General features: G+C 41.9%; 1 protein-coding gene across 2 annotated transcripts in view; it reads left to right on the top strand.

Moving 5' to 3' along the window:
* Positions 1-24120, top strand: part of adnpb (activity dependent neuroprotector homeobox b) — a 48690-nt gene that overhangs the window by 8880 nt on the left and 15690 nt on the right. For both annotated transcript variants that reach the window (XM_087994938.1, XM_043710248.2), the window contains exon 2: positions 23188-23300. In XM_087994938.1, coding sequence (XP_087851064.1) covers positions 23193-23300 — 108 coding nt within the window. In that variant the 5' untranslated portion in view covers positions 23188-23192. The remainder of the gene's footprint in view (positions 1-23187; positions 23301-24120) is intronic.

The raw sequence follows: 24120 nt of genomic DNA, 5'->3' as shown, positions 1-24120 counted from the left end.
GGCTAGTTTTGAGGCTTCAGTTGCAGAATGAGGAGTTGTTAGTAGGCAGAAGTGCTCCATCAGAAAAATGCTGACGCTCCCAGTACAGCGCCACCTGTAGCTTGGGCTCCGAATGTGGTGGTTGAAGGTTTGGGTCACATGCAAAACACTGGCTGGCATCATATTCGTGCAGTGCAGTTGAATTATTTCACCAAATACACGTTTCGTTGGTATACCCATTCTACTGAAACTCAACTTCTTCTGTAATGCATTTAGTGACAGTTGCTGCAAAGAGAGAATGTATTTGTGAAAAATGGTGATAGGTATGGCATTTTGGTTATTTGGAAAGTGACTGCATTTGGTTGGAGTGCATTCTTTGTAGCCAAGGGATTGGTCCTGTTGAATCGTCCCATCATCCAAGTAAAGCATTAATGATGTGTAGTTCGGTTTTGATTGGATATTTCCAAAAATTGAGCATAATTGGCTTAGTTGGGTATGGAGATTCCTGTTTAGTTAAAATTGGCTAAGTAGTGATCACCTTTTGTCCATGTATCTTGTCCGAAGGTTATCTTTCCAACGATGCAATGTTTAAAGCAAAGTTAGAGATTTGATGACACACTGTACCATTCCGTATCAGCACAATATATTGTCTTCAGCTGAATTTTCTTTTAAAGGTGATCTGATAACCTGAATAGTTGTTTTGCTTGGGCAAATCTAAACTTATCTTTTCGTTTTACTTTACTGAGTTATAAAAGTCTCCCCTCGGGTTTGATGGCCAAGGAGAGTGTTCATAGAGTAGCCAGAGGTTGATTTAGTTATGGATCTGGAAATGTTTTCAGCATATCCCAAAATTGGGCAGTGGAAAAAGCAGGTTTCTAATCAGCCATGTGAGGAAAAGTAAGTTGGGGCCTCTATCACTTTGTGAAGACTCAGACTACATCATGGTTGTAAAAGTGCAAGTTGCACAGAAGTTCGCCCCATAAGTGATCTGTAACACGACATATAAATCCTTATGCGTAGCAAAACTCATGTATTGAATTCATTGCAGTACAAAACTAGAAATTACGACAATGAATGTAAATTTCACTGGTATAAAACTTAAAATATCACTTCCTTGAGAGTATGAAGGCTTGGAATTTTCCACTTAAAATTCCATTGACTTTTCATAATTTAGGATGCATGCTAAAGAGTTATGTTTGAGATGCTTCATGAAATCAAAAATATTGAGTTTTGTTTCAAGTCAACCATGCTGAGACTTTGGAGTAAATCTTGGTTACATTATACAGCAAGCTCATTGGCTTTTGCCTCTGTTGAAGTTTTGTTTTCACTAGTAGTGCTCATGATGTTTTGTAATTTATTTTCCTCCTTTCTCTCTAAATGCATTGAGCTCAGTGTTGCAGTTACTACAGTATAACGTATTGTAGAAGAGATTGTTTCTAAAAAGGAACAAGAAAAATACAGCAGTAGTCTGGTGAAGTGTATTGGGGCCTTTATTGGCTTTTGAAGTTATTGTGTACTTGCATTGCATTCATCTTGTAAAATATTTTCTGAATTTTGTTTTGTCTTTTTAAGCACGATATGAAATGGGTTTGCTACCATTTTTAGTGTTGTGAAGATGTTTTTCACAAGGTTCATTGCAAGTAACTTGATGAGAATTTCCTAACTAAATCAGGCTTTATTTATATGTTTTTATGGCAGGGATTGGTGGGAAACTAGTGAATTCATTACCTTCTTGTGTTGACTAGCTTTATTGAAATAATTTTAATAGCTCTGCCAGGCAGAGAATAGGTGAATTGGCTCACATTTGTGACTAAACCTGAGACACGAAGTGCTTATGGCCGAAATGTCGATTCTCCTGTTCCTTGGATGCTGCCTGGCCTGCTGTGCTTTTCCAGCACGACACTCTCAACATTTTAACTCTGTCACTGTCCTTCAACAGAGTAGATCAGCTGAACCATTGGGGTACTGAAGAACTAACTCTTAATACCTATGTCAAGGTTGCTTTTAATCACTGAAGTTCCATGGAGTGGCCAATATCCATGATTAGTTTGCATTCTGATTGCAAAATTATTCTGGCTTGGGAATCATTTTTATTGCTATGATGTCTTTGTTATGAACAATTTTTTAAATATGAAATTCTTCACTTTATTTTTTATTTTTATTAAAATTTTCCTGAAATTTTAGACTGATGCATATTAATTTGAGATTTAGTTTAAAAATCAACAGGAAAGGTCATTTTAAAAAAGTTGAGTGCACTGATTTAGACTGACTTTTGATATTTAAGTATCAGGTGTGTATATATAGCCTCAGCAGGGAAATTTCGGCCTGATGTGAGAACGGATTGTTTAATACTCCAAGGGTTGCTTAGGTGAACTTATTGAAAATATCTTCTTGGTATTTTTAAAAAAAATTCATCCTCTTAACCTTTAAACTCAAATTTGGCATCACAATGCTTATGACTGGTAAGTTTTTGCTTAAATAAGTTCTAATTATCACCTGTTCAGATAATTAAGTGTACGTTAATTGCTGCGTGTTTCATTGCAAGGTTTGAATATTAACTTTTCAGGCAATTCTAGGTCGCAGTTCTACTAAAAGATTCATTAGATATTGAACACATTTTAATATTGTATGGTTAGTGCATCAAAAAATGATGCACACTATCAAAATGAGATTTTGCCTTCGACTTGTAGCAGGGTAAAATTACAGCATTCGCAAGAGTGGGGATTTCTTAAATAATATAAAATCTGACGTTATGGAAATATTTGTCTACATATATATGCATGTGTTCATGCTGCTGGTTAAGAAACAGTTCAGGTATGACTTGTCCAGAAAACTCAATTAATCAAATTCTTAAGTAATTACATATGATATTCTGTAAACTTGACAGATTTCTTTTTGTGCATATTTCTAGGACATTCATTCATTACATCAGTTGTACTGTTGAGACAAATTTATTCAGTGTCTTAAACGTAAATATCAAGTTCTTAAATATAATATCTCTTCAGGTTAAATGCACTTTAAAAGTTGTTCTGCCTTTTGAAGCTTCAGGTTTAATTAAATCAATGTAGAATTGACAGCTCAAAATTTAAAAAAAGAATGCCTTATGAAGTGGAAATCTGCGCTTTGTATTAGTTTACTGCTTTTCTAAATTCTCCATTGAAAGAGTTGATTATTTGAAACATGGGAGTTACTCCTTTATAGAACTAATCTGTTTGCTAGAAAATAAAAGTTTTCACTGGCAATTTTTAATATTTTCCTAAGTAGTTAGTGCAGATGAATTGCATTGTGTCATGTATTGTGTCTGGCAATGCATTGTTTGCAGTCTTAAAAAAATTAAGATTTTGTTTTGCAGCCTGTTTATAGCTCAGATTTGAAGCATTTAAAATCCATTCCTAACAACTGATGTCATATTTCAAATATCAGACAAAATATTCTTGTAAATGGGAATGTCCAAACATATTCAGCATTATGTCCTGGTACCCCTATTTTAAAATTACATACGCTTATATGGTGGCATGCCTACAAGATTTTTTTTGTCCAGACTTAAATGGGAAAGTCCATTGATTCAAAACATGTGGTTAATGTAAATTTGCATTCCCTCAGAATGAAAACATCAATGACTTTAAGCATAATGATTTGTGATAAAAATTATTGGACACAATGGTGGTATATGGAATGCAATGACAACTTAAAATTACATTGCTTGTTTCTACTAAAGTCCCTGTATTATAAAGTTAATCTTTTCTAATACAGCAGCATGGGTATCTTTATTTATCCTGAATGCTCGAGTTAAGGGCGAGGGAAAAAATTGGGTAAAGGTCCTGTTATGGATCATTTTCTGATAAATTCTCTTGGTGTATGTGTACATATTTGATGAGATTATACTTTGCTAATGCTCCTGCTCTTGATCATTATGCTAAGGGCATTAAGTGTTGATTTGGGAAGACTGGCATAATTGCAATTCACTTGTGGCAGAATCCTTGACATATCTGACCATACTCGAATAAGAGAATTTGCAAGGTTTCTTAATTTTTCTATGATTATACTTTTGGAACAGTTAAATATAAGTTAGAGAATTCACTTCAATCTGGTGTTCAGGCAATGAAGAATGGCAGGAAGCAACTTGAAGTAACTTCACATGAGTTGGATATGTAATGGAGGTGGTTCAAACAGTGGGAAAACAAGTATGATAAAAGACCTTCACTATGTATTGCAAATTTTTGTGTTATTTAAAAATAAAATCTACAGAAATTGACAGCAAATGTATGGGCTGACCGTTCCAATACTGTGACCACTCATTGCTTTGTAAGTAGTTTATGCAGCAACATTGTTTAGAAGCTTAGTATGTTTTTTATTTTAAATTGAATTTATTATAATGCCCATGGTGTCAAATTAGGGCATATTTTGGACATATACTTGCATATGGAGCAGAAATTTTGATTCCAATGATTATTGCTTTCTTACTCTGCTACTTGAATTGTCTACAATGGGAATGGAACTATTTGAATTTGGGGCCAGCGAGGGAATAGATTAAAATTTCAACTTTAATACAGCAGCTTTTAATGGAAATACAGATTAACCTGCTCATATTCTCAAAGTCCCATCAACTTTTTTCTAAAATAGTCCAATAGAATGGTAATGTCATTGGACTGACAAGTCCAAGCTAATGCTAACGAGTTCAAATCCCACCTCAGTAGCTGGTATAATTTACTTTCCAAATTTTAATATATTTAAAGCTCATTTCAGTAATGCAGACTATCAATGATTTGTTATAAAAACCCCACCTGGTTCACTTTAGGTTACCTAATGTCCCTTTCAGGGAAACAAATTTACTATCCAGGTTTATCGCTCCTTGAAAGTAGAATCGCAGGTAGATGGGGTAGTGAAGAAGGCATTTTGATATGTTTTCCTTTTATTGGTCAGAGTATTGAGTATTAGAGCTGGCAGGTCATGTTGCAGCTGTACAAGACATTGATTAAGCCATTTTTGGAATATTGCATGCAGTTCTGGTCTCCTTCCTATCGGAAGGATGTTGTGAAACCTGAAAGGTTTTAGAAAAGATTTACAAGGATGTTGCCAGGGTTGGAGGATTTGAACTATAGGGAGAGGTTGAATAGGCTGGGTCTGTTTTTCCCTGGTAATGTCGGAGGCTGAGGGGTGACCTTTATAGAGATTTATAAAATCATAAAGGGCATGGATGGAGAAAAATACAAAGTAGTTTCCCTGGGGTGGGGGAGTCCAGAACTAGCAAGCATAAGCTTAGGGTGAGAGGGGAAAGATATGAGACCTAAGGGGCAACCTTTTAACGCAGAAGGTGGTGTATATGTGGAATGAGCTGCCAGAGGAAGTGGTGGAGGCTGATACAATTGCTATATTTAGAGGCATTTGGAGGGATGTGGGCTGGGTACTGGCAGGTGGGATTAGGTTAAGTTGGGATATCTGGTTGGCATGGACGAATTGGACTGAATGGTCTGTTTCTGCACTGTACTTCTCTCTGGCTCTAGTCTGGCCTACATGTGACTCCCAGATGCTCAGCATTGTAATTGATTCTTAACTATTATTTGAAATGGCCTAGCAAGCCATTCAATTCTAGGGCATTGGGGGATCTGCAATTGCAGTCTTGCCAGTGGCACTGATATTTCATGAATTAGTTTACTTTTTAAACTTTGTGATTTGATTTAATTCAAATTCTGATATCCTGGTTTTCAAAATATTATTCATGAATTGATAAGTTCATCAGAACTTCATACATTGTAACAAATTATGGTTATGATGAATTGTGTTGAAAGCTGTTTTGTTTCATTGATATAGGCAATCATTGTGTGTTCTGGATATTGTTGAGGAAATTTTCATTTAGCCCTGGAAACGACAATGTAATTTCAATATCTAGTTTGTTGATCTGCTTGCCTGTACATGTTGTTAATTCTCTTGTCAAACTAATTAGATTGGTGCTTTTTTAAAATTGGCATTGTCTCAAAATTGAACTTTTTGAAAACAGACTTGCAGAGTAGGGAAATGAGATCATGGATAGCTTACACACTGTCATACAGCATTTGTCTGCATTTGGCGTTTATCCCTTTAAACTTTTCCTATCCAAATACCTGTCCAAATGAATTTTAAATGTTGTAATTTTATTCTTGTCTGCCACTTCTGGCAGCTCGTTTCATATACATACCTCCCTCTGTGGGGTAGAAAAGTTAACCCTCTGATCCCATTTTAAATCTTTCCCCTTTCACTTTTAAACCTATACTCTCTAGTTTTGGACTTGCCTACCCTGGACAGAAGATCTTGCCTATTTTCTGCCCCCCTCAATTTTATAACCCCTATAAGGTGATCCCTCTGCCTCCTACCCTCCAGGGGAAAAAGATCACAGCCTGTCCAGCCTCTTATAACTCAAACCCTCCAGTGTCTGTAACATCCTTGTAAATCTTGCTTGCACCCTTCCAAGTTTAATAACCTTCTCCCTATAGCATGGCAACAAGGACTGTGTGCACTCCTCCAAATGTGGCCTTACCAATGTCTTGTACAGCCATAACATGATGTCCCAACTCCTATACTCAGTCCTCTGGCCTTTGAAGGCAAGCATGCTAAATGCTGCCTTCACCAGCCTGTCCACCTGTGACACCACTTTCAAGGAACAATGGACCTGTCTCCCTAGATCTGTTCGACAGTACTCCTCAGGCCCTACCATTAACTGTATAAGACCTGCCTTTGTTCTCTTACCAAAATGCAACAGCTTGCATTCATCTAAATTAAACTTCATCTGCCATTCCTCAGCTCTCTATTAACAGTTGAATTTTAGATTTTGATGACTAGTTTATCCTGGCAGCATAGACTCTTTACATTTTGAAAAATAAAGGTGCCATAATTAGCTGATTGTGTGCTAGCCTATGGTCAAAAATCTGACTTGGCAATCACATCCCATTATTTGTTTTTCACTGGGTTCTTGACCTGAAGGATATGATGAAGTGAAACAAATCTCAAGTGTGGGTTTCCAAACACATTCTTGTGGGGGTGTGGGAGCAAGGAGAAGGTTTTTTTTTTGGTCATTGTGCTTTTATTTGATTGTGGATTTCTCAGTAAAGCTGGTTTATTTATTTGTAAGCACATGAACATTCTTAACATTTTAATGTTTTGTAAAGCAAGGTCAGATGTATAGACAAAATGGTCTACTTAAAGTACAATTATATTACCCTTAAATTAGGCATGAAGTGGATATTCTGATTGCTTCCCTCTTTATAGATTAAAGTAGCTTCTCCCCATGTTTTCAATTGTCTTTGTGTCTCAACATTTGTTTTTTCTATAAGACAGTGTATAAATTGGTACAGCTACACAACTTTGTTTTTCTGCAGCCTCACACTGCTTATTACCTGAAACGGAGATGTATTATAATTGGCAATTAATTTCAAAACCCACCCTTCTACATATGAGGCTAATTTGAGATGGATGTTCTAGTTTTGTAAAATTTATTTTTATATAAGCAAATAGAAAAGGAAGCTTTGCTTGGTTGTGAATTCAAAGAATCATCTAGAAAATACCCAGTATTGCTTTACTATCCAGGATTAGACTTGCTTGGTTTCTTGGCTAAGGATGTCCATACTAAGAAATATCATGTTTAAAGAACATGAGAAGGAAGAGGGGAAGCAAGCCTTTGTGTATGTTAAGGATGCTGCTTTTTCCCCTCTGTTCTGCCAAACAAGTTACTGAAATATGGTCCACTTGTCAAACTATGTCCGTTTTTGAATTTTTTTTCCCCAACTTGAACACTCCACTCTGCAAACAACTTTGAATCTCCCATTTTAGGGAACCTGTTGTGTAAGTGTAAATTCAATGGATGCAAATTTCTTGGCGCTGACTTAATTTTCTGGTTTCATTGTCTTCTTTTGGCTAAAATGGTAATTTTTGGTGTAGCTTCAGTAGGTGGGTAGGTGATCACAGCAGCCACTTGAGATCAGAAAAATCACTTTAGTCCACTAAGGCCTTGTAATTCAAATCAGATTATGGAAGCTAAATATTAATATTCCCGTGTTTACCATTATTGTAATAGTATTAATGATATAGAAAAGATGGAAATAAATGCTGGAAGTCTGTTGTAAAAACTATTTCATGTGCATACAATTCTAAATAGGTAGGGTCCATACATTGTGCAAATATATTCTGCATAGATCAGCAATGTTGTGATTATAATTGCTGTTACAGCATCCCAAATGTGAAATTAAGTTTCTTTGAAGTCTATTACTCACTTGTCTGATTGCTGTAACTCAGATTTTGCGAATAATGTATTTTAGCAATTATAGTGATGTGGAATTTTGAAATTCATCTTGGATAACTTTTGCTTCCAGACAAAAATTGGTAATTTCCGCAGCTGCTCTTTATGGTGAATGATTTGCTATTTTTACATAGGTAATTGTTGTTGTTGCTTTTATATAACATGGATTTAGTGTGCCATTTTGCAAGTCTTCTGTGATGGACTTTTGGGTATGGTGTTTCCTAACCTATGCAACTTGCTGCAAAATAAAGTGAGTTAGAGTGGGACCTATGCAGAGGAGGAAGGGTATAGATTACAAAATATGTTGATACTGCAGGAATGCTGAGTAAAAGCAGCTGTATTAGTGAGCAGCAGAGGCAAGACCATGGAGGAATCCTTTTTTAAAAAAAAAATTTTACATTTTAAGGAGCTTTTATTTGCAAGTTAATCTCCAACAGTAAGGATGGAATGATAGATTACGTGTCACAATTTTTGATACAATTTTAATGTAGAATGGTTGGCAAAAGGATGAATGAGGATTGTAGTAGTACAGTAATTCCTCACTTAAAGTTGTGGTTGTGATCCTGAACATCATGACTTTGTGAATCTGAGGTTTTTATACGTATCTGTGTTTAAACCGGGGTTAGGTTCTTTTTGGACATGTCTGGAGGGAGGGGGGGTGGGGAGGGGAGAGAGGAAGAGATCTTCAAGTTAAGATGTGCAGTACTGTAAATTTCTAGCTGAAATAACTTGCAAACCAAAATCTATCACTAAATATTAAGGATGTATGAGATTGAATTAATAGTACACACTCACTGTAATGTATGTTTTAGACCTAGGCTTCATCTAGTGGTAGAAATTGGTTGCTGCAAGTACTTTATTAGCTTGTCCCAACACTATTTTCACTGACTAATTCCTACCAGTAGATGGAGACCTAGGACTTTCTTTGTCACAGCATCACAACACAACAGACTCTTCGGTCCAACTAGGTAAAAACAATAACTGCAGATGCTGGAAACCAGATTCTGTATCAGTGGTGCTGGAAGAGCACAGCAATTGAGGCAGCATCCAACGAGCAGCGAAATCGACATTTCGGGCAAAAGCCCTTCATCAGGAATAAAGGCAGAGAGTCTGAAGCGTGGAGAGATAAGCTTGGGGAGGGTGAGGGCGGGGAAAGAGTAGCATAGAGTACAATGGGTGAGTGGGGGACGAGATGAAGGTGATAGGTCAGGGAGGAGAGGGTGGAGTGGATAGGTGGAAAAGGAGCTAGGCAGGTCGGACAAGTCACGGGGACAGTGCTGAGCTGGAAGTTTGAAACTTGAAGTTGGAAGTTTGAAGTCTTCGGTCCAACTAGTCCATTCTGAACATGTTTCAAAAGTAAGCTAGTTCCACTTGCCTGCATTTGGCCCATATCTTCCCCGCCCCCCGAAACATTTCCTAATCATGCACTGATCCAAATATGTTTTAAATGTTGTAACTGTACCTGCAAATTCAGTTACAACATGGCTGTTCATTCCACACACGAACCATTCTCTGTAAAAACATTGCCCCTCATGTCCTTTTTAAAACTTTGCCTTCTCAAAACCCCTAGTTTTGAACTCCTTCACCCTAAGGAAAAGATCCTTGCTATATTCGCCTTATCTATGTGCCTCATGATTTCAAACCTCAATAAGGTCACCTCTCAATCTGCTATGGTCCAGTGAAAAATGTCCCAGCTGATCTCGCCTATTTTTACAACTCAAACCCTCCATAGATGGCAATATCCTGGTAAATCTTCTCTGAATCTTCTCCAATTTAATAATATCCTTCTTACAGCAGGGCAACCAGAACTTCACAAGAGTACTCCAGAAGGGGCAGCTCCAACACCCTGTATGACTTCAACATGACATCCCAACTCTATACTCCAAGGAGTGGGCAGTGAAGGCAAATATGCGAAATATTGCTTTAACCTCCCTCAAAGTCTAGGGCTGGGGAAAGCTAAGCAGCCAAGAGAAGAACCTCCAGGGTAGAAGGTGAGAATGAATGTGAAGCAAGGCTTAAAGAACAAGTTATTATGGAGGGGAGTGGTGACGGTGAGAAATAAAACCAAGAACCACGGTCAGAGGATGAGAGTAGAAATACTGAGGCATGGGTGAAATGCTGTGTCAGTCTGGAAACTGAAGTCTTGAATCTTGCAAACAATGTTAAAGTAAACGCTGTTTAATTTGAAAAATATTTAAATGTTTAGACTAATGCTACATTAATGTCAAAATGAAATAGTGTTGTGAGTCAGTACTAAGTGGGGACTTGAAATGGTGATGCATAGGTGGACAGTGAGATGAAGTAAATGATGTACTGTGTGAGGCTCCGCATGTAAATATGACAGGGTGAGTAGCAAACTGTCTGGTTTGGCTTGACAGTTGGTAGGAGCAAGTAATAGTGACGAGAGGCAGTTTCTTGCAGTAGTGAAAGGCAGTCTGTGGTTTTGATTTTTTTTTTATTTTGCCAGAGGAACTTACTGTTCGTTTAGGACTAGCTGTTCTTAGTCGTGAGCATTGTGCCCATGTGCAAACTGACATATCCTGTGGATGTCACCAAGGACCAGCATTGAAGAGGAAGAGGCCACACAGGATGGTTCCTTAAGGAAAGTTGACATTTAAGATAATCTGTTCTGTTTCCACCACTTCAAATATTTGAATTGTGCTAATTTGAATGTATTACTTCAGAAGTCTTTGTTTTTGGACTGGTGCTATCTACTGGTGTACTTCTGCAGACAGAGTGCATTTGTCCCATCAGTTCTGGTAGCATTTTTCATGAAAATATGCTACTTGATCGAATTAATCATCCAGTTTTCAAATGTTACCTTTCACCTTTCATGATATTGTAAACGTTTATAAACTCATGAGGGGCATGGATAGAGTGAATAGCGGAGGTCTTTTCCCCCAGTGTGGGGGAGTTCAAAACTAGAGGGCATAGGTTTACGATGAGGGGGGAAAGATTTGAAAGGGGCCTAGGAACAATCTTTTCACGCAGGAGGGTGGTGCATGTATGGAACGAGCTTCCAGAGGAAGTGGTGGAGGCTGGGATGATTCCAACATTTAAAGGGCACCTGAATGGGTATATGAATAGGAAAGGTTTAGAGGGATATGGGCCAAATGCTAGCAAATGAGACTAGATTAATTTAGTATACAGGAGAGCCTAGATTATCCGAACATGATGGGCGGGCACACTTCCGTTCGGATAATCGATTATTCGGTTAATCGATTTAAATGCCTTTCCTCTGGGGCTAGGAGTTTTTAAAGTCTTCTCGTTCAGGAGACTGCAGCAGCACAGTGTGCGAGACCCCGCCCCCGTGCAACATCGCGCCTCCTGCCCCCAACCCCGTCCAACACCGCTCCCAATACCCCTGGTTCAACACCAACCCCCTGCCCCAAACACTCCTGCCCCCAACGCCCTGTCCAACACTGCCCCCCCCCCCCCCCCCCAACACCTCACCCCATCCAACACCTCCCACTCAGCCCCCCAACCCCATACACACCCACCCCCTCTCCGGGGCAGCTGGACTGTACACCAACAATAAGACTGTTACTGCAGTTGCCTTTGTGGGGTAAGTCTCCATATAGCACGCACGCAGCCACGCACTTTTTACTGCAACTTTTTGACAGGTTCCACGTTTGCCCTGTACAGTGTTGGAGAGATTATCTGGGGACGGGGGGGGCTTTAGGGTACACCCCTGTGTAGAACTCCAGGGAAAGTGTGGGGAGAGAGGGCAGGCAGTCCGTCATTTGGAGACTGTGCCTGTTTTATCACTAAACAAAATTCGTGATCTCTGTTGGAAACATGTCTTCGATGTGATGTTTCCATCGGGACCTCAACCTCCTTCGGATAATCCGATTTTTGGATAATTGATATTTGGATAATTGAGGTTCCTCTGTATCTGGTCGGCGTGGATGAGTTGGACGAAAAGGTCTGTTTCCATACTGAACAGCTGAGTCGAGTATTCCTGTTGTATTGTCAGAGTACTGAGGAAATTATTGCCATTTGTTGTAGATAACTCTGTAAACCAGAGTCCTAATAGGCAAATGGTCCCAAAACTCAAAAGTAAATGGAAGCCAGGCTATTGTGCTTCACATTATACCTCACCGCTATTTGCTTAGCTTCTCTGTAGCATATTAATTCTTTACAATGGTTCTTCTTTGCCTCATTGATTATTCTAGCTGTCAAATGTGACTATTTTTTAAAAAAAACTTTTTGATTCTGATGACTTAAGTGTGTAGCAAGAATATAAAATGTGATGTGAATAGAAGTAAACTTCCTTGCTATTAACGATGTAACTAACAATTTTTAAGCCTCTGGTCATTTATTACTAATGGAGTTATACTACAAAATAATGTCAAATTTTATATTTTTCCCAAAAAGATATTTGCTTCCCAAAGATAGAGTTTCATCCTCATTGTAGCAATGATGTGGCAGTAAACAAAATGGCGATTTTAAGCTGCTCCACAAAGCAATAGAAAAGAGGCTACCTTTTAAAGAGCGTGTATGGTTTTGGCTACATACTAATACTCTACAATCAAAGTAGTCCGTTAGTGTATTAACATTTTGGAATTTAAGTTTAATTGAAAGTGAAAGCTAAAACTTTTTATTGTGGTCTGATACAATTGTTTGTATCCAGAAAAACTGCTGCAACCAAATCTTTTCATCTGAACATCCACAGGTGAATACAAGGAAGGCTATACTCCAAAGTGTGCTTGGAGTGTCAGGCAAAACAGTTAAGGCTGACAACGTTATTTCAAGAAAAGTTGATTATGGCAATTGACTTTTTAAGTCGTGTAGCAGAAGGTAGAACTATGTTATGACTTACTGTTTTTCTATAAATCTTGGTTGATTGTGAAAGATTTCATGTACTGTGTAAGTGATTGAGAGAATGGCTCATGTATAATATTGAAAGCTAGAGAAATAGCAGTTAATTGGTTAAGTGCAAGGCATTGTTCATACTAAACGTCAGTGGACATTGGATGTTGACTGGGTTACTAGTTCGTCAGATCAAACTTTTTTCTTTCTTGAGGTATATATTTGTATGTGATTAACCATAGGTTGGAAAGAAAATGTAATTTTTTTTTGGGAACTTATTTGATGGGCGGCAAGGTCGCACAGTGGTTAGCACTGCTGCTTCACAGCGCCAGAGACCCGGGTTCATTTCCCGCCTTAGGCGACACTTTGTGTGGAGTTTGCACATTCTCCCCGTGTCTGCGTGGGTTTCCTCCGGGTGCTCCGGTTTCCTCCCATAATCCAAAAATGTGCAGGTTAGGTGAATTGGCCATGCTAAATTGCCCGTAGTGTTAGGTGAAGGGGTAAATGTAGGAGAATGGGTCTGGGTGGGTTACGCTTCGGCGGGTCAGTGTGGACTTGTTGGGCCGAAGGGCCTGTTTCCACACTGTAAGTAATCTAATCTAATCTAATATACTTACGCATTTTCTCTTGTGCAAGTATCTATTTGCAGGTCTAAATCTAACAGCATTTTATACTGATAAGTATTAGCATATATCTAAACTGGCTTAATTTCGTGATCTACCTTTAGGGCAGTACTGTATTTGTTTATGGCAGTGGAATTTTAGGACCTTTTTTGTTTGTGATAAGTGGTTCCCCTTGTACGATGACTTAGGCTTAAATTTGTCTTTGTAAACAGGTCTTGCATAATATGCATTGCAGATAAATTCATAATTATACAGGTGGAAACAGATACTTGGGTCAGACTTGACTCTGCAGACCAGATGTCCTAAATTAATCTAGTCCCATTTGCCAGCATTTGGCTTGTGTTCCTCCAAACCCTTATTCATGTAATTGTACCAGCCTCCTCCACTTCCTTTGGCAGCTTGTTCAATGCACACATCAGTCTTCGCGTGAAGATGTTGCCCCTCGGGTTCCTTTGTTAATGTTTCCCCTCTCACCATAAACCTGTGCCCTCTGGTTTTGGACACCATCAACCTGGGGAAAAGACCATGTCTATTTATCCTATTTGTGCCCCATATAATTTTGTAAACCTCTGTAAGGTCACCCCTCAACCTCTGACACTCCAGGAAAAAAGCCCCAGCCTATTAGAGTCATAGAGATGTACAGCATGGAAATAGACCCTTCAGCCCAACCTGTCCATGCCGACCAGATATCCCAACTCAATCTAGTTCCACCTGCCAGCACCTGGCCCATATCCTTCCAAATCCTTCCTATTCATATACTCATCCAAATGCCTCTTAAATGTTGCAATTGTACCAGCCTCCTCCACATCCTCTGGCAGCTCATTCCATACACGTACCACCCTCTGCGTGAAAACGTTGCCCCTTAGGTCTCTTTTATATCTTTCCCCTCTCAGATTAAACCTATGCCCTCTAGTTCTGGACTCCCCGACCCCAGGAAAAAGACTTTGTCTATTTATCCTATCCATACCCCTCATAATTTTGTAAACCTCTATAAGGTCACCCCTCAGTCTCCGATGCTCTAGGGAAAACAATCTCAGCCTCTCCCCAGAGCTCAAATCCTCCAACCCTGGCAACATCCTTGTAAATCTTTTCTGAATCCTTTCAAGTTTCACAACATCCTTCTGAGGGGAAGGAGACCAGAATTGCACGCAATATTCCAAAAGCGGCCTAACCAATGTCCTGTACAGCCGCAACATGACCTCCCAACTCCTGTACTCGATACTCTGACCAATAAAAGAAAGCATACCAAACGCCGCCTTCACTATCCTATCTACCTGTGACTCCACTTTCAAGGAGCTATGAACCTGTACTCCAAGGTCTCTTTGTTCAGCAACACTCTGTAGGTCCTATTCAACCTTTCTGATAGCTCAAACCCTCCAACCCTGGCAACATCCTTGTAAATCTTTTCTGAATCATTTCAAGTTTAACAGACTTCTTTCCTAGATCAGGGAGACCAGAATTGAATGCAGTATTCTAAAACTGGCTGAACCAATGTCTTGTACAACTGCAACATGCTATCCCAATTCCTACACTGAATGCATTGACCAATGAAGGCAAGTGTGCTAAATGCAGCCTTTACCACCCTATCATGTGTTTTAACTTCTGCCATGAACTACTTTAATAGGATATAATGTATAGCAATTTGTCAATTTTGCTGTCAATTTGATCCAGTGTTTTAAGCATGATTTAATTGTATTGAATCTGTCACCCCAAAACTTCACCCCCCCCCCCCATTTTCAAAAATGAAATTAGTTCCTGAATTCAGCCTTAATAACATGAAAACAGAAAATGCTGGTAACGCTTTAGTCAGGTAGCATCTATTGAGAGAGAAACAAATAGTATTTCAAGTCATTGATTTTTCGCCAGTTTAGTCAGATCAGTGTCATCACAAAAAAGGCCAGCATGCCAGTTTTCTTCCTGATTGCTTTCTGTACCTGCTTGCAAGCTTCTGTGTTCCTTATGAGTATAATCAACATTTGTCTGAGCAGCATTTAAACTCAGCCATTGTTTTTGAAAAATATTCTTTCTATTTCTGATGAGAATAACCCCTCCATTCCCCACTTCATATTCTGTCTGCCAGCTTATCCACTCATCTGACTTTTATTATCGCTTTTGGAGTCTCTGACCTCAGCTTTTGTTTTCACTATTTTGTACTGTTTAAAAATTTGAATCCATTAGATTTTTGACTAAGCTTTTGGATTCCAGCACTACTGCTAAAGATGCTCCAAAAATTACAGTTGTCTTGCTTAAAAATGCTCTTAACACAAACCATAACTTGATAAACTGTTATTTTGCATGTGAGCCATTTGTTTGCAGCATATCGTTTTTGAAGTTGTGTATGCTTCACTTTGTGATTCCCTTTTACCTATTGTACTAGCTACATCTTCAGGTAAAATCCCTTCTATAAATTTGTCATACATAGCATACCTTTTTGCTGCACAGATGTGCCCACTTATGCTGCCAAGGCTTTGGGACAGATTCATCTGCTGCAACACAAACAATTTTGTCCAGCAGCTTCTCAACTGATGTCTTTGATCTTTTTGTTATAACCAAATGCTTACATTTGAGAGCTCTATTGTAAATACAGGTACATTGCATAAAACTTGTATTAGGACTCTGAATTATGCTTCCAAAAAATAATGTTTGAGCTGTAAAATTTGAATGTGTTGGAGCTTTTGTGCGTTCAGGAATTGCCAATTGAGTTGTTTACATTTATTCTCTACATAATCTCTTGAATATTTAACTGCGATCATGAAGATTGGGTGCCAATGCCATGTCACACTGGTTAGATATTTAAAATGGCAAGTGTAACATGCTAAATTCCAAGGAGGCTTGCCACAAACCGATCTTTTGAAAAGAGTAGAGCAATTTGTTTGGATGTATAAAAATTACCCTTGTGTTAGTCCAGCACGTCATTGAAGACAATAAACACATGTGCCATATTAATTTCACGTGTGAAATTTAATGGTTGTTGATCAGTGTCGTCTTTCAGACTGTAACTGATTCATTGTGGGCTTGTTTAATTTCCCAGGTGGTTAAAGCATTGTAACCTTTAAACTGTTCTACCTTTCAAAAAAAAACTTTTTCTTCTGTAGATTCATCCTTTTAGTTTATAGTATTAGTCAAAAATTGTACTTTATTTCCCACAGAAATCCCCTCATTAAACTACTAAACCTGGGGACAGAAGTTTAGGTGAGATGTTATACTTGAGGTTGCAAAGTATTCAAGCATTTAGGCCTTGCTTAAGCTGGGAAATTTGGCTGAAATGTAAGCCTCAATATTGTCTTGTCTTCTCAATGTATTAACATTTGTTTATAAAGATTTTTTTTATCTGTAACCTTAAATATTTGCCAGGATGCTTTTGAAAAGGCATCCCAAAAATAGCGGGTTTGGTTAGTTCAGTTGGCTGGTTTGAAGTGCAGGGTGATGCCAACATGGATTCAATTCCTGCACCTGTTGAGGTTACCATCGGTGGCTCTACTTCTCAGCCTCTCCCTTCACCTGAGGTATAATGTCTCTCAGGTTAAATCACCAGTAGTTGTCCTGCTAGTGAGAAAGCAGTCATGAGGTCTGTTAGGACTGTGATGAAGCCCCAGGAGTCTCTTATACTTTGCCCAAGTTTTATGTGAAGCATAACTACATTATATTCGCTATTGCACTGCAGTTAGCATCATACTTGTCCCACACATGCTTTTGAGCAACGGAAACCAATTGGAAGTGCTGGTAATAATTGTCTTCTTTCTCTCTCCTCTTCCCCCTCTCTCCTCTTCCCCCTCTCTCCCCTTCTCCCCCCCCCCTCTCCCCTTCCCCCCCCCTCTCTCCCCTTCCTCCCCCCCTCTCTCCCCTTCCCCCCCCCCTCTCCCCTTCCCCCCCCCCCCTCTCTCCCCTTCCCCCCCTCTCTCCCCTTCCCTCCCCCCCCTCTCCCCTTCCCTCCCCCCCCTCTCCCCTTCCCTCCCCCCCTCTCCCCTTCCCCTCCCCCCCCCTCCCCTTCCCCCCCCCCTCCCCTTCCCTCCCCCCCTCTCCCCTTCCCTCCCCCCCCCTCTCCCCTTCCCTCCCCCCCCCCTCTCCCCTTCCCTCCCCCCCCCTCTCCCCTTCCCTCCCCCCCCTCTCCCCTTCCCTCCCCCCCTCTCCCCTTCCCTCCCCCCCCCTCTCTCCCCTCCCCCCCCCTCTCTCCCCTTCCCCCCCCTCTCTCCCCTTCCCCCCCCTCTCTCCCCTTCCCCCCCCTCTCTCCCCTTCCCCCCCCTCTCTCCCCTTCCCCCCCCTCTCTCCCCTTCCCCCCTCTCTCCCCTTCCCCCCCTCTCTCCCCTTCCCCCCCCCCTCTCCCCTTCCCCCCCCCTCTCCCCTTCCCCCCCTCTCTCCCCTTCCCCCCCCTCTCTCCCCTTCCCCCCCCCTCTCTCCCCTCCCCCCCCTCTCTCCCCTCCCCCCCCTCTCTCCCCTTCCCCCCCCTCTCTCCCCTTCCCCCCCCCCCCTTCTCCCCTTCCCCCCCCCCCCCTCTCCCCTTCCCCCCCCTCTCTCCCCTTCCTCCCCCCCCCCTCTCCCCTTCCCCCCCCCCTCTCTCCCCTTCCCCCCCCCCTCTCTCCCCTTCCCCCCCCCCTCTCTCCCCTTCCCCCCCCTCTCTCCCCTTCCTCCCCCCCCTCTCCCCTTCCCCCCCCCCTCTCTCCCCTTCCCCCCCCCCTCTCTCCCCTTCCCCCCCCCTCTCTCCCCTTCCCCCCCCCTCTCTCCCCTTCCCCCCCCCTCTCTCCCCTTCCCCCCCCCTCTCTCCCCTTCCCCCCCCCTCTCTCCCCTTCCCCCCCCCCTCTCCCCTTCCCCCCCCCCTCTCCCCTTCCTCCCCCCCCCTCTCCCCTTCCCCCCCCTCTCTCCCCTCCCCCCCCTCCCCTTCCCCCCCCTTCCCCCCCCTCTCCCCTCCCCCCCCTCCCTTTCTCCCCCCCCCTCTCCCCTTCCCCCCCCCCTCCCCTTCCCCCCCCCCCTCTCCCCTTCCCCCCCCCCCCTCTCCCCTTCCCCCCCCCTCTCCCCTTCCTCCCCCCCCCTCTCCCCTTCCCCCCCCTCTCTCCCCTCCCCCCCCTCCCCTTCCCCCCCCTCTCCCCTCCCCCCCCCTCCCCTTCTCCCCCCCCCTCTCCCCTTCCCCCCCCCCCTCCCCTTCCCCCCCCCCCTCTCCCCTTCCCCCCCCCCCTCTCCCCTTCCCCCCCCCTCCCCTTCCCCCCCTCTCTCTCCTTCCCCCCTCTCTCCCCTTCCCCCCCCTCTCTCCCCTTCCCCCCCCTCTCTCCCCTTCCCCCCCCTCTCTCCCCTTCCCCCCCCTCTCTCCCCTTCCCCCCCTCTCTCCCCTTCCCCCCCTCTCTCCCCTTCCCCCCCTCTCTCCCCTTCCCCCCCCCTCTCTCCCCTTCCCCCCCCTCTCTCCCCTTCCCCCCCCCCCTCTCTCCCCTTCCCCCCCCCCCCCTCTCTCCCCTTCCCCCCCCCCCCCCCCTCTCCCCTTCCCCCCCCCCCCCTCTCCCCTTCCCCCCCCCCCCCCTCTCCCCTTCTCCCCCCCCCCCTCTCCCCTTCTCCCCCCCCCCCTCTCTCCCCTTCCCCCCCCCCCCCCTCCCCTCCCCCCCCCCCCTCTCCCCTTCCCCCCCCCCTCTCTCCCCTTCCCCTTCCCCCCCCCCCCCCCCCCCCCCCTCTCCCCTGCCCCCCCTCTCTCCCAACCCTGCCCCCCCCTCCACGATCACAATATTTCTTATTGGTCAGGGAACATTATTTTAGGACTACAGACTTGTATTTGACAGAATAATGTAATTTCTAAAAATAGATTTCTCCAGAATTATAAATGCTTTGCCTGTTCAGTAATTTGCTTTTTTATTGTTTGCCTTAGTCGAGTCTGTTCTTCCCTCCACATCCATGAATGTTGGGTACATTCTTTGTACTAATCAGAGACTGAGGCTGTATAAAGTGTGCCATGTATTCTTTCATTGATACATTTCACCGTGCTCATACTAACTTATTCGTCAATATGTTCTAAAAAATAAGACAGTGGCACTGAGAACTGCTGTTTCAAAACCTATTAAATTCACAAAATTTGAATAAAATAAACTAGGAAAAGTAGAATTTAGATATGGTTAGAAGTAATTTTCTGATCTTTTATAGTGGGGGCTTAGTTTCCAAGAAATGTGGATTTATGGTGGTGTCTTTATGGTTGCAATTGTGTTCGAAGGGAAACAAAACAGAATACAGTGAATTCTTGGTAGTATATACTCTACAGCGAGTGAGGTAGGGAAATAAAGCAATCATCAAAATTAAAGGGATGAACAGATTGATACTATTGAATGCACCTATTTCTGACTTTAAAAAGTTTTATTTGTTGTATTTTAATTTCATTCTTATCCTTTTTTTTTATTTTAAAGCAGTAGAAATTGTCTGGAGGAGTTTTTTTATTTCAGCCATTAAATCAGGAGCAGCATCAGGCATACCTGAAAAATGAGGTGTCAACCTGGTGAAGTCACCAAAGAGGAATACTTGCATGCCAAACAGCGTAAGCAGCAAGTGATAGAGCTAACAGGTCGCACAATTAACAGATCAGATCTAAACTCTGCAGTCCTGCCACATCCAGTTGTGAATAGTGGTGGGCAATTAAACAATTCGCCAGAGGAAGTGGCTCCACAAATATCCCCATCCTCAATGATGGAAGAGCCCAGTGTATCAGTGCAAAAGATAAGGCTGAAGCTGTCACAGGAATCCTCTGTCAGAAGTGCCAAATAGATGATCCATCTCAGCCTCATCCAGTGGTTCCCAGCATTACAGATACCAGTCTTCAGCCAATTCGATTCACTCCACATGATATCCAAGGAACTATTGGAGGCACTAAATACTGCAAAGGCTAAGAGCCCTGACAACATTGTGGCAATAGTACTGAAGGCTTGTTTGTGTTCCTGAACTTATGACACTCCTCGCCAATCTGTTCTAGTACAGTTACAATAGTGGCATCTACGTAACAATGTGGAAAACTGCCCAGGTATACCCTACACACAAAAAGCATTTCAACTCTGCCAATTACTGCCCGCAACAGTCTACTCTTGACAACACCTTCCATCACTGATCATCAGTAATGCTATCAAGCAGTACCTCCTCAGTGATGCCCAGTTTGGGTTCTGCCATGGCCATTGAACTCCTTGACTTCACTACATCCTTGGTTCAAACATGGTCAAAAGAGGTGAATTCCAAAGGTGAGTGTGACAGCCCTTGACATCAAGGCTGCACTTGACAGTGTTGCATCAAGGAGCCCTAGTAAAACTGGAAACGGATGTTGGGGCACACTGTCGGCTGGAATCATATCTGGCACAGTCATATTTGGGCATCAGTCATCTCAGCTCCAGGACATCTCTGCAGGGCAGTGTCCTAGTCTCTCCATTTTCATCTGCTTCATCAATGATCTCACGATAGAAGGAAGTTCACTGTGCCCAATGTTTATCATTTTGAGATTCCTCTGATACGAAGCAGTCCATGTTCAAATGCAACAAGATCTGGACATTATCCAGGCTTGGGTTGACAAGTGGCAAGTAACATCTGCACCACAAAAATGATAGGCTATGACCACCAATAAGAGACAATCTAGCCATTGCCCCATGACATTCAATGGTGTCACCATCACTGTCCCCCAACAATCAACATGCTGGGGGTTATCATTGACCAGAAACTCAACTGGACTCACCACGTGAACACCTGGCAATAAGAGCAGGTCAGAGACTAGGAACACAGTGGTGAGTAACTCTTAATTCCCCAAAACCTGTCCACTATCTGCAAAGCACAGGTCGGGAGTGTGATGGAATACTCTCCACTTGCCTGGATGAATGCAGCTCCAACAATACTCGAGCTTGACAGCATTCAGGACAAAGCCTGCTTGATTGGCACTTGGTCCACAAGCATCCATTTGTTCCGCCACCGCTCAATGCCAGCGCAGGGAAGCAGTCCGCGAGGAAACCTACCTCCGAGCAGCTGATAGCTGGTGCAGAGCAGACTAGAAGCTTGGAGCAGGGACTGTTGTTGGTCTGACTCAGGTGGTCAGACTACATTTGAAACCCCTATGCTGAACTACTGCTTTGTAATGTTTATTAGTACTTTGTTTATCTGACTGTCAATCCATTAAGTCTGTCTTACCTCCAACCTATTCTTTTAAATACTAAAGTAATGCAACTACTTTCTTATTTCTCTTTTGTATCTAATATTTGTACCTAGGTACTTATACCAAAAATGGCACAATAAGAGGTGACATTTTCACTGTACAGTCAGTTCTGCTGTAATGTGTGTTTCTTCAACACAAGTAGGCTGTAATCCGATGGAAGAATTTCGACTATTTGTCGAACGCAAACTTTCCATATCTCTGGCTATAACGTGATTCTGGTCCCATTAGTTTAAATGGCGCCCCTTCTCAAGTGCAAATTGGGATGGGCAATAAATGTTGGCCAGCCAGCAATGTCGACATTCCACTAATGAATACTTTTTTTTTCAATTCAAATTTGTATTTAACTCTTGGCCAGTTTCTAGCTTTCCTGATTTTGTTTCCAATCAATTCTCTAATCAAGAAGCCGAAAATTGAGGGTGGTGCATGAGGATGGTTCTCTCTAGTCACCACTTGAATTGTGTTTGCAAGGACAGCATTATTGATGGGGTATACGAAAACCTCAAGCATGGAGCCAAAAAAAGGTTTATTTGGTCTCTAGCATCCCACCTATTTAATCTGAGAGAAAATTGGGCATAAATAGTCTTTCATTCCAAAATATAATTTAAAGCATCAGAATATTAATCCACATCTCCACTACTGAAATTAATAGTAGCATTGGGAGCCTTTGCTTCCTGTAGAGCTTTTACCTTTTCAGATTGCAGATAATCCTGTGGCTTTGTGTCTGCCTATTATTCCACTCTTTGAAAGCATAAGCGTCTTGAGAATTTGATCCACATATTCCATTCTCATTGTGCCACCACATGTTACTGGATAGTGTGATGCTGCAGTAAATCCTTGTACTGTTGCAAGTCACTCACAATGTGTAGCAGAAGACTGAAGACTTTTCTGAATTTCATGAGAAAGATGTTGGCCTCTGCATTGCTATAATGAATTGCTAAACAGTTCTGATAGAAAACGTAGTCATTGAATTGTAGGCATGATTGTGTCATCACTATGGTCACTATCTTTCAGATGTAGTAGAAAAATGCTTCCATCACATTGAAGTCCACAAGATCACCACGTATATATGTTGTCTGGCTTTTTGCTCTGCACACTCACAACTTTACTCCGTTTGTAATTGAGCTGAACTGAACTGTGTGCAGTTCACCAGTTCTTGAATCAGTTTACTCTTTAAAATTGAAGACAGCTGCTAATAAAGGGTCAGGAAAGCAGGAGCAGTGCAAAAAAAATTAATATGTAAATACCTGTTACTTTTTACCAGTACAGAATTTTCACTTCTAATGATTTAGCATGCTCAGTTAAGTCATATCATACGAATAATGTTGAAAATACTGTACCTTTTATTGTTCCATCAGAAACTATGTACCAACTTCCTGTCAACAACCTTGCAAATCTAAGAAAGGCTCGTAAAACAGTTAAAAAGATCCTTACAGATATTGGTTTGGATTATTGTAAAGATCATATAGAGGTAAGCAGCAATTCTGGGATTCTTTTCTTTATCAAATACTGTTGTAAAATTCACTGTTGCAAAATTCACTGTTGCTAAGTTTAAAAGACAATGAGTAATTTTTGTAGGTTAAGTGTTCCATATAGTTGAATTTACTGTTTGGAACCTATAGTTGTATGTAGCAGTTTATAATGTTGCCTGTGCAGGGATAAGAAATTTTCACCATTTGGAATTTGCAAAACTGGCTTTTTGGCTCATCTCTCTGGCCTTAGGAGGCTTTTTTAAATTTGATCTGACTATGGATTTACTCAGGTTGCGAATTTGTGGCTGGGCAGACTGGAAACCATATTGAAAACAATTTGAACGTTGAGTGACATTGATTAGGTTTCTAATGTTTTCAGCCTAACTTGCTAGAAATCCATAAGTAACTGTCAGTTGAGCTCTGTTTGCATTTATGCTTGGCACAAAAAAAATGGTTGTAGTTGCTGGTCAATCGTCTCAGCTGCAGGAGTTCTTCAAATTCGGTGTTTAACATCTCTGAACAGGTTAATTTAATGAAAACCTCTGGAGCAGGTGAGTCTTGAACCCAGGTGAATTGCTCTGGGTTATTGCCCTAGTCCCAACTATCTTCAGCTGCTCCCCTGCATCGTAGAGTTTGGTGGGGATTTTACGTGTGATTCTACAGTGTGCAGCGTGTTGTCGTTACTACTTGAATATGGAAACAAACGATGCTGAAATCCAGCAGCATCGAGAAGATATCTGCGCTTGGGCTGACAAATAACATTTGTGCCAGCAATGACAATTTCCCAACAAGAGAACATAACTATCACTCTTTGACATT

The sequence above is a fragment of the Chiloscyllium plagiosum genome, unplaced genomic scaffold (assembly GCF_037043375.1).
Source record: "Chiloscyllium plagiosum isolate Xiang-an unplaced genomic scaffold, Cpla_swu_hap1 HiC_scaffold_15, whole genome shotgun sequence".
Classification (NCBI taxonomy): Eukaryota; Metazoa; Chordata; class Chondrichthyes; order Orectolobiformes; family Hemiscylliidae; genus Chiloscyllium; species Chiloscyllium plagiosum.
Note: the sequence above shows the minus strand (reverse complement) of the source record. Positions and strands in the feature narration are given on the sequence as shown.